The 19395-nt window shown below is 53.3% G+C and overlaps 1 protein-coding gene across 4 annotated transcripts in view; it reads right to left on the bottom strand.

Moving 5' to 3' along the window:
• nup155 (nucleoporin 155) overlaps positions 1 to 19395 on the bottom strand; it is a 404177-nt gene that overhangs the window by 17218 nt on the left and 367564 nt on the right. For all 4 annotated transcript variants that reach the window (XM_072515568.1, XM_072515570.1, XM_072515569.1 and 1 more), the window contains exons 31-34: positions 15107 to 15220; positions 9625 to 9745; positions 5542 to 5652; positions 1152 to 1288 (exon numbers count right to left, since the gene is read on the bottom strand). In XM_072515568.1, the coding sequence (XP_072371669.1) occupies positions 1152 to 1288; positions 5542 to 5652; positions 9625 to 9745; positions 15107 to 15220 (483 nt within the window). The remainder of the gene's footprint in view (positions 1 to 1151; positions 1289 to 5541; positions 5653 to 9624; positions 9746 to 15106; positions 15221 to 19395) is intronic.

Below are 19395 nucleotides of genomic sequence, written 5' to 3'. Positions count from 1 at the left end.
TTAGTTGCAGATTTATTTTTATTGAATTCAAATTCCCCCATTTGACCTGGTGGGATTCGAACCCATGTACCCAGAGCATTACTCTGGGTCTCTGGATTACAAATCCAGTCACAATACCACAGCCTCCCCTGAATGGCCATAGATTATGAGATGGGAATGTGCAACGATGCATAAAACTGGCAAGTTATGCTGCAGTTGTATAGAATCTTGGTAAGGCCACACCTGGAGTATTGTGGGCAGTTTTGGTCTCCCTCTCTGAGGAAGGATGTTCTTGTTCTCGAGGGAGAGCAGCGAAGGTTCACCAGACTGATTCCAGGGATGGCGGGGCTGAGGTATGAGGAGACTTAGAATCGGTTAGGATTGTATTCACTGGAATTCAGAAGAATGTGAGGGGATCTCATAAAAACCTATAAAATTCTAACAGGACTGGACAGGGTAGATGCAGGAATGAGGTTCTAAAACAATGTATGTTTTCAAGAAGCAGTTAGATAGAGGTGAAGGGGATTAAAGGATATGGGGGGAAAGTGGGGTTAGGGTATTGAGTTGGAGGATCAGCCATGTTCATAATGGATGGCGGAGCAGGCTCGAAGGGCCGAATGGCCTCGTCCTCCTATTTTCCATGTTTCTATAACTGACTTGTTGCTGAAATCAGGTGAACACCCACAAGCTCCCCCACCCACAGGCGGCCCCGCCCACAGGCTCCCCCGCCCACAGGCGGCCCCGCCCACAGGCGGCCCCGCCCACAGGCTCCCCCGCCCACAGGCTCCCCCGCCCACAGGCTCCCCCGCCCACAGGCTCCCCCGCCCACAGGCTCCCCCGCCCACAGGCGGCCCCACCCAGACACAAAGCCGCACACAGACTCTCTCTCTCCCACTCACAGACACCCCCACACAGACACACACCGACAGACACACACCGACAGAGACACACAGACAGAGACACACAGACAGAGACACACAGACAGAGACACACAGACAGAGACACACAGACAGAGACACACAGACAGACTCCCCCAAACAGACACACAAGCACCCATACAATGGGGGGGTTATTGTGTGACACAATCACGGATGTCCACATTCTTTAACAGGGTGAAGCTGAGAGAGTCCTCCAGACTCCGGGCCCTGAACTCTTCAGTCTTTCACCCTTACCCGTGTTTTGAAGAGTTGATTATAAACCTCCAGCAGCCTGGGTAAGGAGATTCCGATTTCTTGCATGGTGAAACTCACAAAGCCAGTGTCCCAGCCGAGCACACAGGATTGTTGCTCCAGATACTGCACCAGGAAATCTAGAAAAGAAATAACAACCTCGAGTATTTCCGCATCTCCACCCCACACGGGATTCGCCAACTCCATCCGCTCCTTCCAGCATCACAAATGGTTCTGTCACTGTCTCCCCTCCTCCTCCTCCCTCAGTCCCTCCTCCTCCTTCAGCCCCTCCTCCTCCCTCAGCCCCGCCTCCTCCCTCAGCCCCTCCTCCTCCTCCCTCAGCCCCTCCTCCTCCTCCCTCAGCCCCTCCTCCTCCTCCCTCAGCCCCTCCTCCTCCTCCCTCAGCCCCTCCTCCTCCTCCCTCAGCCCCTCCTCCTCCTCCCTCAGCCCCTCCTCCTCCTCCCTCAGCCCCTCCTCCTCCTCCCTCAGCCCCTCCTCCTCCTCCCTCAGCCCCTCCTCCTCCTCCCTCAGCCCCTCCTCCTCCTCCCTCAGCCCCTCCTCCTCCTCCCTCACCCCCTCCTCCTCCCTCACCCCCTCCTCCTCCCTCACCCCCTCCTCCTCCCTCAGCCCCTCCACCTCCCTCAGCCCCTCCTCCGCCCTCAGCCCCTCCTCCGCCCTCAGCCCCTCCTCCGCCCTCAGCCCCTCCTCCGCCCTCAGCCCCTCCTCCGCCCTCAGCCCCTCCTCCGCCCTCAGCCCCTCCTCCGCCCTCAGCCCCTCCTCCGCCCTCAGCCCCTCCTCCGCCCTCAGCCCCTCCTCCGCCCTCAGCCCCTCCTCCGCCCTCAGCCCCTCCTCCGCCCTCAGCCCCTCCTCCGCCCTCAGCCCCTCCTCCGCCCTCAGCCCCTCCTCCGCCCTCAGCCCCTCCTCCGCCCTCAGCCCCTCCTCCGCCCTCAGCCCCTCCTCCGCCCTCACACCCTCCTCCGCCCTCACACCCTCCTCCGCCCTCACACCCTCCTCCGCCCTCACACCCTCCTCCGCCCTCACACCCTCCCCCTCCCTCACACCCTCCTCCTCCCTCACACCCTCCTCCTCCCTCACACCCTCCTCCTCCCTCACACCCTCCTCCTCCCACACCCTCCTTCTCCCTCAGCCCCATCTCCTCCCTCAGCCCATCTCCTCCCTCAGCCCATCTTCCTCCCTCAGCCCCTCCTCCTCCCTCACCCCCTCCTCCTCCCTCACCCCCTCCTCCTCCCTCTCCCCCTCCTCCTCCCTCAGCCCATCTTCCTCCCTCAGCCCCTCCTCCTCCCTCACCCCCTCCTCCTCCCTCACACCCTCCACCTCCCTCACACCCTCCCCCTCCCTCAGCCCCTCCTCCTCCCTCAGCCCCTCCACCTCCCTCAGTCCCTCCTCCGCCCTCAGCCCCTCCTCCGCCCTCAGCCCCTCCTCCGCCCTCAGCCCCTCCTCCGCCCTCAGCCCCTCCTCCGCCCTCAGCCCCTCCTCCGCCCTCAGCCCCTCCTCCGCCCTCAGCCCCTCCTCCGCCCTCAGCCCCTCCTCCGCCCTCACACCCTCCTCCGCCCTCACACCCTCCTCCGCCCTCACACCGTCCACCGCCCTCACACCCTCCTCCGCCCTCACACCCTCCTCCGCCCTCACACCCTCCTCCGCCCTCACACCGTCCACCTCCCTCACACCCTCCTCCTCCCAGCCCCTCCTCCTCCCTCAGCCCCTCCTCCTCCCTCACACCCTCCTCCTCCCTCACTCCCTCCTCCTCCCTCACTCCCTCCTCCTCCCTCACTCCCTCCTCCTCCCTCACACCCTCCTCCTCCCTCACACCCTCCTCCTCCCTCACACCCTCCTCCTCCCTCACTCCCTCCTCCTCCCTCACTCCCTCCTCCTCCCTCACTCCCTCCTCCTCCCTCACACCCTCCTCCTCCTTCACACCCTCCTCCTCCCTCAGCCCCTCCTCCGCCCTCAGCCCCTCCTCCTCCCTCACCCCCTCCTCCGCCCTCAGCCCCTCCTCCTCCCTCAGCCCCTCCTTCGCCCTCAGCCCCTCCTTCGCCCTCAGCCCCTCCTCTGCCCTCAGCCCCTCCTCCGCCCTCACACCCTCCTCCTCCCTCACGTCCCACCACCTCCCTCACACCCTCCACCTCCCTCACACCCTCCTCCTCCCAGCCCCTCCTCCTCCCTCACGTCCCTCCACCTCCCTCACACCCTCCTCCTCCCTCACACCCTCCTCCCCCCTCACACCCTCCACCTCCCTCACACCCTCCACCTCCCTCACACCCTCCACCTCCCTCAGCCCCTCCTCCTCCCTCAGCCCCTCCTCCTCCCTCACACCCTCCTCCTCCCTCACTCCCTCCTCCTCCCTCACTCCCTCCTCCTCCCTCACTCCCTCCTCCTCCCTCACTCCCTCCTCCTCCCTCACTCCCTCCTCCTCCCTCACACCCTCCTCCTCCCTCACACCCTCCTCCTCCCTCACTCCCTCCTCCTCCCTCACACCCTCCTCCTCCCTCACTCCCTCCTCCTCCCTCACACCCTCCTCCTCCCTCACTCCCTCCTCCTCCCTCACACCCTCCTCCTCCCTCACACCCTCCTCCTCCCTCAGCCCCTCCTCTGCCCTCAGCCCCTCCTTCGCCCTCAGCCCCTCCTTCGCCCTCAGCCCCTCCTCTGCCCTCACACCCTCCTCCTCCCAGACACCCTCCTCCGCCCTCACACCCTCCTCCGCCCTCACACCCTCCTCCTCCCTCACACCCTCCTCCTCCCAGACACCCTCCTCCTCCCTCAGCCCCTCCTCCTCCTTCAGCCCCTCCTCCTCCTCCCACACCCTCCACCTCCCTCAGCCCCTCCACCTCCCTCAGCCCCTCCTCCTCCCTCAGCCCCTCCTCCTCCCTCAGCCCCTCCACTTCCCTCACACCCTCCTCCTCCCTCAGCCCATCTTCCTCCCTCAGCCCCTCCTCCGCCCTCACACCCTCCTCCTCCCTCACACCCTCCTCCTCCCAGACACCCTCCTCCTCCCTCACACCCTCCTCCTCCCTCACACCCTCCTCCTCCCTCACACCCTCCTCCTCCCTCACACCCTCCTCCTCCCTCACACCCTCCTCCTCCCTCACACCCTCCTCCTCCCTCAGCCCCATCTCCTCCCTCAGCCCATCTTCCTCCCTCAGCCCCTCCTCCGCCCTCACACCCTCCTCCTCCCTCACACCCTCCTCCTCCCTCACACCCTCCTCCTCCCTCAGCCCCATCTCCTCCCTCAGCCCATCTTCCTCCCTCAGCCCCTCCTCCGCCCTCACACCCTCCTCCTCCCTCACACCCTCCTCCTCCTTCACACCCTCCTCCTCCCTCAGCCCCATCTCCTCCCTCACACCCTCCACTTCCCTCACACCCTCCACCTCTCTCACACCCTCCACCTCCCTCAGCCCCTCCTCCTCCTTCAGCCCCTCCTCCTCCTTCAGCCCCTCCTCCTCCTTCAGCCCCTCCACCTCCCTCAGCCCCTCCTCCTCCCTCAGCCCCTCCTCCTCCCTCAGCCCCTCCTCCTCCCTCAGCCCCTCCTCCTCCCTCAGCCCCTCCTCCTCCTCCCTCAGACCCTCCTCCTCCCTCAGCTCCTCCACCTGCCTCACACCCTCCTCCTCCCTCATCTCCATCTCCACCCTCAGTCCCTCCTCCTCCCTCAGCCCCTCCTCCTCCCTCAGCCCCTCCTCCTCCCTCACACCCTCCAGCTCACTCACACCCTACACCTCCCTCACTCCCTCCTTCTCCTCACTCACACCCTCCTCCTCCCGGTTCTGTAGATTAACAATGTTACTCTGGCCTGCGCTGTGTGCTGTCAGCTGGTTAAATCTCTCACCTGCCTGCTCACATTGCTGTGAAACTGCATCTAACCATCGCAATTGTCCAAAGGGACAGTTATCATGTTTGGCAACAGGAATGGAGGGGTGGAGGACGAGGGGGAGGAAAGAGAGGAGGGAGGTAGCTGGGGTGGGAGAGGGCAGGGAGGAGGGGAAGGGGCAGGGAGGAGGGGAAGGGGCAGGGAGGAGGGGAGGGGGCAGGGAGGAGGGGAGGGGGCAGGGAGGAGGGGAGGGGGCAGGGAGGAGGGGAGGGGGCAGGGAGGAGGGGGCAGGGAAGGCAGGTGAATTAGGGGAGGGGAGGGGGCAGGGAGGAGGGGAGGGGGCTGGGAGGAGGGGAGGGGGCAGAGAGGAGGGGAGGGGGCAGGGAGGAGGGGGCAGGGAGGAGGGGGCAGGGAAGGCAGGTGAATTAGGGGAGGGGTTGGGGCAGGTAAAGATGGATGGAATGGGGGTGGGGAGTAGGAATCGCCCACAGAGAGCGTCTCCATATCCAGCCGAGCGTTTCAATCTGTACTGTGGCTGACATTCTTTCCGATTCAATGCCGTGTACGTACCAAGTGGGAAATAGCGCGGTGTCCCAGCGTAAAGTTTTCCCAGGGACACGAGCTTCATACTCAACGTCTGCATCCGATCCGTGCAATTCATCAATCTGCTGTCAGCCAATTCTGAAAAATAACAGTGGATTAAATCAGAGGAACAAAGAACAATGCAGCACAGGAACAGGCCCTTCGGCCCTCCCAGCCTGTCCCGGTCATACCACCTTTGGCCAAAACCCTCAGCACTTCCTCTTTTTAAAATAAATAAAGAGCATCCAATTCATTTTTACCAATTAAGGGGCAATTTAATCGAAGCCAATCCACCTCTCTGCACATCTTTGGGTTGTGGGGGCGAAACCCACGCAGACACGGGGAGAATGTGCAAACTCCACACGGACAGTGACCCAGAGCCGGGATCGAACCTGGGACCTCAGCGCCGTGAGTTAACAGGGCGAACCCACTGTCCCGCCCCACTCAGCACTTCCTTGTGCCGTATCCCTCTAGACCCATCCTATCCATGTGTTTGTCAAGATGCCTTTTGAACGCAGTTAATGTATCTGTTTCCACAACCTCCCCTGGCACCTGCTTCAAGAAGACCACCATCATACCGGTTACCAAAGAAGAACCAGGCAACGTGCCTCAATGACTACCGTCCAGTAGCCCTGACTTCAGTCGTAATGAAGTGTTTCGAGAGGTTGAGCATGAAGCGCATCACCTCCATACTCCCAGAACGCCTTGATCCACTGCAATTCGCATACCGCTGCAACCAGTCCACAGCAGACACCATTTCTCTGGCCCTACACTCATCCCTAGAGCATCTCGACAACAAGGACTCCTACATTAGACTCCTATTTATTGACTACAGCTCCGCCTTCAACACCATAATCCCAGCCAAGCTCATATCAAAGCTCCAAAACCTAGGACTTGGCTCCCCACTCTGCAACTGGATCCACGACTTTCTGGCCCAAAGACCACAATCAGTAAGAATGAACAACAACCCCTCCTCCACAATAGTCCTCAACACCGGCGCCCCCCAAGGCTGCGTACTTAGCCCCCTACTCTACTCCCTGTACACACACGACTGCGTGGCAAAACTTGGTTCCATCTCCATCTACAGGTTTGCTGACGATACGACCATAGTGGGCCGGATCTCGAATAACGATGAGTCAGAATACAGGAGGGAGATAGAGAACCTAGTGGAGTGGTGTAGCGACAACAATCTCTCCCTCAATGCCAGAAAAACTAAAGAGCTGGTCATTGACTTCAGGAAGCAAAGTGCTGTACACACCCCTGTCAGCATCATCGGGGCCGAGGTGGAGATGGTTAGCAGTTTCAAATTCCGAGGGGTACACATCCCCCAAAATCTGTCCTGGTCCACCCACGTCGACGCTACCACCAAGAAAGCACAACAGCGCCTATACTTCCTCAGGAAACTAAGGAAATTCAGCATGTCCACATTAACGCTTACCAACTTTTACAGATGCACCATAGAAAGCATCCTATCGGGCTGCATCACAGCCTGGTATGGCAACTGCTCGGCCCAGGACTGTAAGAAACTTCAGAGAGTCGTGAACACAGCCCAGTCCATCACACGAACCTGCCTCACATCCATTGACTCCATCTACACCTCCCGCTGCCTGGGGAAAGCGGGCAGTATAATCAAAGATCCCTCCCACCCGGCTTACTCACTCTTCCAAATTCTTCCATCGGGCAGGAGATACAGAAGTCTGAGAACACGCACGAACAGACTCAAAAACAGCTTCTTCCCCGCTGTTACCAGACTCCTCAATGACCCTCTTATGGACTGACGTCATTAACACTACACCCTGTATGCTTCACCCGATGCCAGTGCTTATGTAGTTACGCTGTATATGTTGTGTTGCCCTATTATGTATTTTCTTTCATTCCCTTTTCTTCTCATGTACTTAATGATCTGTTGAGCTGCTCGCAGAAAAATACTTTTCACTGTACCTCGGTACCCGTGACAACAAACAAATCCAATCCAATCCAATCCAACGCATTCCAGGCACTCACCACCCCCTGTGTAAAAAACCTGCCTCGCACATCTCCTCTAAACTTTGCCCCACGGACCTTAAACCTATGCCCCCTGGTGACTGACCCCTCCACCCTGGGAAAGAGTGCCTGCCCATCCACTCTATCCATGCCCCTCATAATCTTGAAGACCTCTCTCAGGTCACCCCTCAACCTCTGTCTTTCTAATAATAACAGTCCAGTTTATTCAACCTCCCCACAGAGCTAACACCCTCCAGACCAGACAACATCCTGGTAAACCTCCTCTGCACCCTCTCCAAAGCCTCCACACCCTTCTGGTAGTGTAGCAACCAGAATTGTGCGCAATATTCCAAGTGTGGCCTATCTAAGGTTCTGTACAACAGCAGCATGACTTGCCAGTTTTCATACTCAATGCCCCGTCCAATGAAGGCAAGTATTCCGTATGCATTCTTGACTACCTTGTCCACTTGTGTTGCCACTTTCAAAGATCTGTGGACCTGCACGCCCAGATCTCTCTGACTTTCGATATTTATAAGAGTTTTACCATTCACGGTATATTTCCTCTCTGTTAGACCGACCAAAATGCATTACCTCACATTTGCCCAGATTAAACTACATTTGCCATTTCTCTGCCCAAGTCTCCAACCTATCTATGTCCTGCACTATACTTGGAGTATAGGATTCAACTCTGGGCGCCACGCTACCAGAAGAATGTGGAGGCTTTAGAGAGGGTGCAGAAGAGATTTACCAGAATGTTGCCTTGTATGGAGGGCATTAGCTATGAGGAGCGGTTGAATAAACTCGGTTTGTTCTCACTGGAACGAAGGAGGTTGAGGGGCGACCTGATAGAGGTCTACAAAATCATGAGGGGCATAGACAGAGTGGATAGTCAGAGACTTTCTCTCAGGGTAGAGGGGTCAATTACTAGGGGGCATAGGTTTACGGTGAGAGGGGCAAGGTTTAGAGTAGATGTACGAGGCAAGTTTTTTTACACAGAGGGTAGTGGGTGCCTGGAACTCGTTACCGGAGGAGGTGGTGGAAACAGGGACGATAGTGACGTTTAAGGGGCATCTTGACAAATACATGAACAGGATGGGAATAGAGAGATACGGACCCCGGAAGTGTAGAAGATTTTAGTTTAGACGGGCAGCATGGTCGGCGCAGGCTTAGAGGGCCGAAGGGCCTGTTCCTGTGCTGTACTTTTCTTTGTACCCTCTGACAATCCTCAACACTATCTGCCAATCCACCAACCTTGGTGTCATCCGCGAACTTACTAATCAGACCGGCTACATTTTCCTTCAAATCGTTTATCTACACCACAAACAGAGGCCCCAGCACCGATCCCTGTGGAACACCACTAGTCACAACCTTCCATTCCGAAAAACACCCTTCTACTGTTACCCTTTGCCTTGTGTTCGAGTCAGTTCTGTATCCAGTTTACCATCTCACCTCTGATCCGTGTGACTTCACTTTTTGTACCAGTCTGCCATGAGGCACCTTGTCAAAGGCTTTACTGAAGTCCATGTAAACAACATCCACCGCCCTCCCATCATCAATCATCGTTGTCACCTCCTCAAAAAACTCGATCAAGTTAGTGAGGCACGACCTCCCCTTCAGAAAACCATGCTATCGCTTAGGAGTCACTACTGAGAGCAGTTATTAGTTTTAAATCACCAAAGGATCGATTTACAGTTTTTAGATTACAGAGAGAGAGAGACGAATACCCCTTCTGGCTGTGACTGCAGCAATCCAGCTCTGAAAACGAAACTAATACACACCCTGCAGGAAACAGCCTAAAACTAAAGTAAAAAGCTGACAGACAGCCCAGCTCCACCCACTCTCTGACATCACTGATCAACACCCATTTCTTAAAGGTACATTTCTTAAACACTCATTTCTTAAAGGTACTCTCACATTACACCAATAATTTACCTGCTACAGAGGTAAGGCTCACTGGCCTATAGTTTCCTGGATTATCCTTGCTACCTTTCTTAAACTGCAGTACATTAGCTAATCTCCAGTCCTCTGAGATCTCAACAAAGAGAAAAACACAGAAGGAAGATGATTTGACTTCCACACATCACTCACCTTTTTCAATGATTTCTTGCCAAAGGGTTTGCACAAGGATGATATCGGAGTGACCTGCACAGTGGATTATAGCCAGTTTACACTCGGAGAGACGGAAATGGTCAGCAAACTCCCCGTACAACTGGAAAGACAGAAGAGAATCTCAGACTCGTACTAACCTTCAGCATCGTTCTGAATGGGCAATTACCTGGCAGATATGATGTGTGGGGTTCCGCAGAGATCAATGCTGAGGCCCCAGCTATTCACAATATATATCAATGACTAGAATGAGGGGACCAAATGTAATATTTCCAAGTTTGCTAACGACACAATATTTGGTGGAAACGTGAGTGGATAGGAGGATGTTACCAGGCTTCAAAGTGATTCAGACAAGTTGAGTGAGTGGGCAAATACATGGTAAATGGAGTAGACCCATAGAATCCCTACAGTGCAGGAACAGGCCATTCGGCCCATCGAGTCTGCACCACCCTCTGAAAGAGAACTTCACCCAAGCTCACTCCCCCATCCTATCCCATTAACCCCTTGATCTAACCTATACATCTTTTTGGATACTAAGGGGCAATTGATCATAGCCAATCCACCTAACCTGCATAACTTTGGACTGTGGGAGGAAACTGGAGCACCCGGAGGAAACCCACGCACACACAGGGAGGATGTGCAGACACCACACAGACAGTGACTCAAGGTCAGAATTGAACCCGGTCTGTAAGGTGCTGGCCACCGTGCTGTATAACATGGATAAATGCGAAGCCATCCACTTTGGAAGGTGAAACAGAACTGCAGGATATTTAATTGGTGATAGATTGGGGAATGTTGATGTAACAAAGGTACCTGGGTGTCCCTGGACACCAGTCACTGAAACCAAGCAGGTGTAGAAAGCTGCTAAAATGGGAAATGGCATGTTAACCTTCATTGCCAGAAGACTTGAGTTCAGGAGCAAAGATGTTTTACTGTTGTTGCACAGGGCCTTGGTGAGACCACACCTGGAGTAGTGTGTGCAGTTTTGATTTCCTTATCAGAGAAAGGATAATAACATAGAAAATACATTCACTATGATCATGGCTGATCACCCAACTCAATAGCCTCATCCTGCCTGCCCTCCCCATTCTTTGAACCACATGCTGTATCAAACTCCTTCCTGAAACGTACAATGTTTTGGCCTCAACTACTTCCCGTGGTAACGAATTCCCCAGGCCGACCGCTCCCTGGGTAATGAAATTTCTCATCTCTTTGCGAAATGGTCGACCCGTATCCTCAGACTGTGACCCCTGGTTCTGGACACTCCCACCATCAGGACCACCCTTTTTCATAGAATTTACAGTGCAGAAAGAGGCCATTCGGCCCATCGAGTCCTTGGAAAAAGCACCCTACTTTTTTTTAAAGTAAATTTAGAGTACCCAATTCATTTTATCCAATTAAGGGGCAATTTACTGTGGCAAATCCACCTAGCCTGCACATCTTTGGGTTGTGGAGGCGAAACCCACAAACACGGGGAGAAGGTGCAAACTCCACAGGGACAGTGGCCCAGAGCCGGGATCGAACCTGAGACCTCGGTGCCATGAGGCAGCAGGGCTAACGCACTGCGCCACCATGCTGCCCCTAAAGCACCCTACTTAAGCTCATGTCTCCACTCTATCCCCGTAACTCAATAACCCCACTAAGGGGCAATTTATCACGGCCAATCCACCGACCTGCACATCTTTGGACTGTGGGAGGAAACCCACGCAAGGCATGGGGAGAAAGTGCAAATTCCACACAGTCACCCGAGGTTGGAATTGAACCCGGGCCCCTGGCACTGTGAGGCAACAGTGCTAACCACTGTGCCAGCCTTTTTACATCTACTGTCAAGTTCTGTTAGAATTATAAGCCTCCCATGAGATCCCCCTTCATTCTTCAGAATTCCAGCGAATACAATCCTAACCGATTCAATCTCTCCACATACGTCAGTCCCCCAATCCAAGAATCAGTGTGGTGTGAAAAAAAAGCAGGGTAGTTGTGATGGGCGACTTTAACTTCCCCATATTGACTGGGAATCCCTCACAGCCGGGGGCTCGGATGGAGAGCAATTTGTTAGATGTGTCCGGGAGAGCTTTTTGATCCAGTATGTTGATAATCCAACCAGGGAGGGACAATACTGGACTTGGTATTGGGGAAGAGCCAGGCCAGGTGATTGATGTTTCAGTGGGGGAGCATTTTGGGCTTAGCGACAATAATTCCATTAGTTTTGGGTAGTCACGGAGAAGGACAAGAGTGACCTTGTCACGGAGAAGGACAAGGGTGAAGGTGCTTAATTGGGCGAGGGCCAATTACATCCAAATTAGACAGGAAGTGGGGAATGGGGATTGGGAGCGGCTATTTGAGGGCAAATCCACGTCTGACATGGGGGAGGCTTTTAAAGGCCAGTTGATTGAAGTGCGGGACAGGCATGTCCCCGTGAAAATGAAGGATAGAAATGGCAGGATTCAGGAACCATGTGACGAGGGAAATTGTAAGCTTAGTCAAAAGGAAAAGGGAAGCACACAATAGGTCTAGGCATCTAAAAACTGGCAAAGCCCTTGAGGAGTACAGTGGAAGTAGGAAGGAACTTCAATGTGGAATTGAGCAAACATGGTCAAGGAGAATCCCAAGGCTTTTTATGCAAATATTAGGAGCAAGAGGGTAACAAGAGACAGAGTCGGCCCACTCAAGGACAATGGGGGAAGTTATGCGTGGAACCACAGGAAGTGGGTGAAATCCTTAATGAGTACTTTGTCTCTGGGCTTTTCCCCGGGGTAGAGGGGTCAATTACTAGGGGACATAGGTTTAAGGTGCGAGGGGCAAGGTTTAGAGTAGATGTACGAGGCAAGTTTTTTTAGGGTTAAGGAAAATCCCAAGGCTTTTTACACGTACATAAAAAGCAAGAGGGTAGCCAGGGAAAGGGTTGGCCCACTGAAGGATAGGCAAGGGAATCTATGTGTGGAGCCAGAGGAAATGGGCGAGGTACTAAATGAATACTTTGCATCAGTATTCACCAAAGAGAAGGAATTGGTAGATGTTGAGTCTGGAGAAGGGGGTGTAGATAGCCTGGGTCACATTGTGATCCAAAAAGACGAGGTGTTGGGTGTCTTAAAAAATATTACGGTAGATAAGTCCCCAGGGCCTGATGGGATCTACCCCAGAATACTGAAGGAGGCTGGAGAGGAAATTGCTGAGGCCTTGACAGAAATCTTTGGATCCTCACTATCTTCAGGTGGTGTCCCAGAGGACTGGAGAATAGCCAATGTTGTTCCTCTGTTTAAGAAGGGTAGCAAGGATAATCCCGGGAACTACAGGCCGGTGAGCCTGACTTCAGTGGTAGGGAAATTACTGGAGAGAATTCTTCGAGATAGGATCTACTCCCATTTGGAAGCAAATGGACGTATTAGTGAGACGCAGCACGGTTTTGTGAAGGGGAGGTCGTGTCTCACTAACTTGATAGAGTTTTTCGAGGAGGTCACTAAGATGATTGATGCAGGTAGGGCAGTAGATGTTGTCTATATGGACTTCAGTAAGGCCTTTGACAAGGTCCCTCATGGTAGACTAGTACAAAAGGTGAAGTCACACGGGATCAGGGGTGAACTGGCAAGGTGGATACAGAACTGGCTAGGCCATAGAAGGCAGAGGGTAGCAATGGAGGGATGCTTTTCTAATTGGAGGGCTGTGACCAGTGGTGTTCCACAGGGATCAGTGCTGGGACCTTTGCTCTTTGTAGTATATATAAATGATTTGGAGGAAAATGTAACTGGTCTGATTAGTAAGTTTGCAGACGACACAAAGGTTGGTGGAATTGCGGATAGCGATGAGGACTGTCTGAGGATACAGCAGGATTTAGATTGTCTGGAGACTTGGGCGGAGAGATGGCAGATGGAGTTTAATCCGGACAAATGTGAGGTAATGCATTTTGGAAGGGCTAATGCAGGTAGGGAATATACAGTGAATGGTAGAACCCTCAAGAATATTGAAAGTCAAAGAGATCTAGGAGTACAGGTCCACAGGTCATTGAAAGGGGCAACACAGGTGGAGAAGGTAGTCAAGAAGGCATACGGCATGCTTGCCTTCATTGGCCGGGGCATTGTGTATAAGAATTGGCAAGTCATGTTGCAGCTGTATAGAACCTTAGTTAGGCCACACTTGGAGTATAGTGTTCAATTCTGGTCGCCACACTACCAGAAGGATGTGGAGGCTTTAGAGAGGGTGCAGAAGAGATTTACCAGAATGTTGCCTGGTATGGAGGGCATAAGCTATGAGGAGCGATTGAATAAACTCGGTTTGTTCTCACTGGAACGAAGGAGGTTCAGGGGCGACCTGATAGAGGTATACAAAATTATGAGGGGCACAGACAGAGTGGATAGTCAGAGGCTTTTCCCCAGGGTAGAGGGGTCAATTACTAGGGGGCATAGGTTTAAGGTGAGAGGGGCAAGGTTTAGAGTAGATGTACGAGGCAAGTTTTTTACGCAGAGGGTAGTGGGTGCCTGGAACTCACTACCGGAGGAGGTAGTGGAAGCAGGGACGATAGGGACATTTAAGGGGCATCTTGACAAATGTATGAATAGGATGGGAATAGAAGGATACGGACCCAGGAAGTGTAGAAGATTGTAGTTTAGTCGGGCAGTATGGTCGGCACGGGCTTGGAGGGCCGAAGGGCCTGTTCCTGTGCTGTACATTTCTTTGTTCTTTGTACACAGAGGGTAGTGGGTGCCTGGAACTCGCTACCGGAGGAGGAGGTGGAAGCAGGGACGATGGTGACATTTAAGGGGCATCTTGACAAATACATGAATAGGATGGGAATAGAGGGATACGGACCCAGGAAGTGTAGAAGATTGTAGTTTAGTCGGGCAGCGTGGTCGGCACGGGCTTGGAGGGCCGAAGGGCCTGTTCCTGTGCTGTACATTTCTTTGTTCTCGCTATTCACCAGGGAGAAGGACATGACGGATGTTGAGGTCAGGGATGGGTGTGTGAACGCTCTTGAGAATAGATCAAAGGAGGAAGTGTTGAGTATCCTAAATTGAATTACGGTGGACAAGTCCCCGGGGCCGGATGGGATCTATCCCAGGTTACTGCGGGAGGCAAGGGGGGGGAAATAGCTGGGGCCTTAACAGATATCTTCACATCCTCTTTGACCACAGGTGAGGTTCCAGAGGATTGGAGAATAGCCAATGTTGTTCCCTTGTTTAAGAAAGGAAGCAGGAATAATCCAACAAATTATAGGCCGCTGAGTCTGACGTCAGTGGTGGGGAATTTTTGGAAAAGATACTGAGGGACACTGTGCCACCGAGCCGCCCGAGGCAAACACTTCTTTGATATACAGAGAAGACAGTGATCTTGCTGCTTAAAAACTCAATTCATCAGCCAGATAATTTGCAGCCAAAGGGACGACAAACTGGACACATATCCTGAATCTTGCAGAACATTTGTGGTTGCAGCACTTATCAGAGTGTCCTTATCTGCCAGAAGTTGTTCTTACCTTGGTGATGTCCATGAGCTCTGTGTCGAGTTGGGAGATAGCTTCCTGCACAGAGGGATGCTGCGAGTAATTGCGTGCCAACGTGTCCTGGATTTGGAGCTGTATCCTGGCCACCTGTCAAGGTTAAAGGGCAGAGGGAAAGCAGTACAGAATATGGTTAAAATACGACAAAGATATTCAAAAATCTGGAAATACTCCGCCGGTCTCATATCATCTGTGGAGAGCGAAATAGAGTTAACATGTGGAGTCGGTAACATTTCATCAGAACTAGAAGAAGTTAGAAAAGGAACAGTTTTCATGCAGGGTCAGAAGCAGGGAAAGAGGGAGTCGTTCAAATGCTAAACTGCCCCTGAAGTGTCCAAAAGGTGGGGTGGGGTTACAGGGACAAGGTGCTCTTAGAGGGGGGTTAGGGGACAAGGTGCTCTTAGCGAGGGACTAGGGACAAGGTGCTCTTAGAGAGGGGTTAGGGGACAAGGTGCTCTCTCAGAGGGATTAGGGGACAAGGTGCTCTTTCAGAGGGGTTAGGGGTCAAGGTGCTCTTAGCGAGGGACTAGGGACAAGGTGCTCTTAGAGAGGGGTTAGGGGACAAGGTGCTCTCTCAGAGGGATTACGGGTCAAGGTGCTCTTAGAGGGGGGTTAGGGGACAAGGTGCTCTTAGAGAGGGACTAGGGACAAGGTGCTCTTAGAGAGGGGTTAGGGGACAAGGTGCTCTCTCAGAGGGATTAAGGGACAAGGTGCTCTTAGAGAGGGGTTAGGGGACAAGGTGCTCTCTCAGAGGGATTAGGGGTCAAGGTGCTCTTTCAGAGGGATTAGGGGACAATCTGCTCTTAGAACTTAGAACGATACAGCGCAGTACAGGCCCTTCAGCCCACGATGTTGCACCGAAACAAAAGCCATCTAACCTACACTATGCCATTATCATCCATATGCTTATCCAATAAACTTTTAAATGCCCTCAATGTTGGCGAGTTCACTACTGTAGCAGGTAGGGCATTCCACGGCCTCACCACTCTTTGCGTAAAGAACCTACCTCTGACCTCTGTCCTATATCTATTACCCCTCAGTTTAAAGCTATGTCCCCTCGTGCCAGCCATTTCCATCCGCGGGAGAAGGCTCTCACTGTCCACCCTATCTAACCCCCTGATCATTTTGTATGCCTTAGCGGGGGGTTAGGGGACAAGGTGCTCTCAGGGAGGGGTTAGGGGACAAGGTGCTTTTTCAGAGGGGTTAGGGGACAAGGTGCTTTTTCAGAGGGGTTAGTGGACAAGGTGCTCTTAGCGAGGGGCTAGGGGACAATCTGCTCTTAGAGGGGGGTTAGGGGACAAGGTGCTCTCTCAGAGGGGTTAGGGGACAAGGTGCTCTTAGAGAGGGATTAAGGGACAAGGTGCTCTTAGAGAGGGGTTAGGGGACAAGGTGCTCTCTCAGAGGGATTAGGGGACAAGGTGCTCTCTCAGAGGGTTAGGGGACAAGGTGCTTTTTCAGAGGGGTTCGGGGACAAGGTGCTCTCTCAGGGGGGTTAGGGGACAAGGTGCTCTCTCAGAGGGATTAGGGGACAAGGTGCTCTCTCAGAGGGTTAGGGGACAAGGTGCTTTTTCAGAGGGGTTCGGGGACAAGGTGCTCTCTCAGGGGGGTTAGGGGACAAGGTGCTCTCTCTTTTAAAAAATATATATATTTTATTCAAAATTTTTGGCCCACCATGACAGTACATTGTGTATCCTTTACACAGTAATATAACAATATAAATAACAATGGCCAGTTTTAAGCAAGAAATAAATAATATATAAACAACATCAAAATTAAAAAACAAAACTAAATGGCAACTGCCTTGTCCCAAATAAATACTCTCCAAAAATACAATTCAACAGTCCAATATACAATTACCTATAACAACAACCTATACATATTATACTTGTACACTAACATCCCTGAGAGTCCTTCTGGTTCCTCCCCCCCCCCCCCCCCGGGTTGCTGCTGCTGTCTTCTTCTTTTCCATTCCCTCTATCTTTCTGTGAGGTATTCGACGAACGGTTGCCACCGCCTGGTGAACCCTTGAGCCGATCCCCCCTTAGGACGAACTTAATCCGTTCCAACTTTATAAACCCTGCCATGTCGTTTATCCAGGTCTCCACACCCGGGGGTTTGGCTTCTTTCCACATTAACAGTATCCTGCGCCGGGCTACTAGGGACGCAAAGGCCAAAACATCGGCCTCTCTCGCCTCCTGCGCTCCCGGCTCTTCTGCAACCCCGAATACAGCCAACCCCCAGCTTGGTTCGACCTGGACCCCCACCACCTTCGAAAGCACCTTTGTCACCCCCACCCAAAACCCCTGTAGTGCCGGACATGACCAGAACATGTGGGTGTGATTTGCTGGGCTTCTCGAGCATCTCGCACACCTATCCTCTACTCCAAAAAATTTACTGAGCCGTGCTCCAGTCATATGCGCCCTGTGTAACACCTTAAATTGTATCAGGCTTAGCCTGGCACACGAGGACGATGAGTTTACCCTACTTAGGGCATCAGCCCACAGCCCCTCCTCAATCTCCTCCCCAGCTCCTCTTCCCATTTCCCTTTCAGCTCATCTACCATAATCTCCCCCTCGTCCCTCATTTCCCTATATATATCTGATATCTTACCGTCCCCCACCCATGTCTTTGAGATCACTCTGTACTGCACCTCCTGCGTCGGGAGCTGCGGGAATTCCCTCACCTGTTGCCTCGCAAAAGCCCTGAGTTGCATATAACGGAATGCATTCCCTTGGGGCAACCCATATTTTTCGGTCAGCGCTCCCAGACTTGCAAACGTCCCATCTACAAACAGATCTCTCAATTGTGTTACTCCTGCTCTTTGCCATGTTCCAAATCTCCCATCCATTCTCCCCGGAGCAAACCTATGGTTATTTCTTATCGGGGACCGCCCTGAGGCTCCCGTCTTACCCCTATGCCGTCTCCACTGCCCCCAGATTTTCAGAGTAGCCACTACCACCGGGCTTGTGGTGTATTTCTTCGGTGAGAACGGCAACGGCGCCGTCACCATAGCTTGTAGGCTAGTCCCCCTGCAGGACGCCCTCTCCAATCTCTTCCATGCCGCTCCCTCCTCTTCTCCCATCCACTTGCACACCATTGAGATATTGGCGGCCCAGTAGTACTCACTTAGGCTCGGTAGTGCCAGTCCCCCCCTATCCCTACTACGCTGCAAAAATCCCTTCCTCACTCTCGGGGTCTTCCCGGCCCACACAAAACTCATGATATTCTTCTCAATCCTTTTGAAAAAAGCCTTCGTGATCACCACCGGGAGGCACTGAAACACAAAAAGGAATCTCGGGAGGACCACCATTTTAACCGCCTGCACCCTCCCGGCCAGTGACAGGGATACCATGTCCCATCTCTTGAAGTCCTCCTCCATCTGTTCCACCAACCGCGTTAAATTTAACCTATGCAATGTACCCCAATTCTTGGCTATCTGGATCCCCAAGTAGCGAAAGTCCCTTGTTACCTTCCTCAGCGGTAAGTCCTCTCTTTCTCTGCTCTGCCCCCCTGGATGCACCACAAACAACTCACTTTTCCCCATGTTCAGTTTATATCCTGAAAATTCTCCAAACTCCCCAAGTATCCGCATTATCTCTGGCATCCCCTCCGCCGGGTCCGCCACATACAACAACAAATCATCCGCATACAGAGATACCCGGTGTTCTTCTCCTCCCCTGAGTACTCCCCTCCACTTCCTGGAACCCCTCAATGCTATTGCCAGGGGCTCAATCGCCAGTGCAAACAGTAATGGGGACAGAGGACATCCCTGCCTCGTCCCTCTATGGAGCCGAAAATACGCAGACCCCCGTCCATTCGTGACCACGCTCGCCATCGGGGCCCTATACAGCAGCTGTACCCATCTAATATACTCATCTCCAAAGCCAAATCTCCTCAACACCTCCCACAAATAATCCCACTCCACTCTATCAAATGCTTTCTCGGCATCCATCGCCACCACTATCTCCGCTTCCCCCTCTGGTGGGGGCATCATCATTACCCCTAGCAGCCTCCGTATATTCGTATTCAGCCGTCTCCCCTTCACAAACCCAGTTTGGTCATAGAACATAGAACATAGAACAATACAGCGCAGTACAGGCCCTTCGGCCCACGATGTTGCACCGAAACAAAAGCCATCTAACCTACACTATGCCATTATCATCCATATGTTTATCCAATAAACGTTTAAATGCCCTCAATGTTGGCGAGTTCACTACTGTAGCAGGTAGGGCATTCCACGGCCTCACTACTCTTTGCGTAAAGAA

This window comes from Scyliorhinus torazame, chromosome 9 (assembly GCF_047496885.1).
Source record: "Scyliorhinus torazame isolate Kashiwa2021f chromosome 9, sScyTor2.1, whole genome shotgun sequence".
In the NCBI taxonomy this organism is placed as follows: domain Eukaryota; kingdom Metazoa; phylum Chordata; class Chondrichthyes; order Carcharhiniformes; family Scyliorhinidae; genus Scyliorhinus; species Scyliorhinus torazame.
The sequence above is the reverse complement of the archived record's forward strand: the minus strand, read 5'-3'. Positions and strand labels throughout refer to the sequence as shown.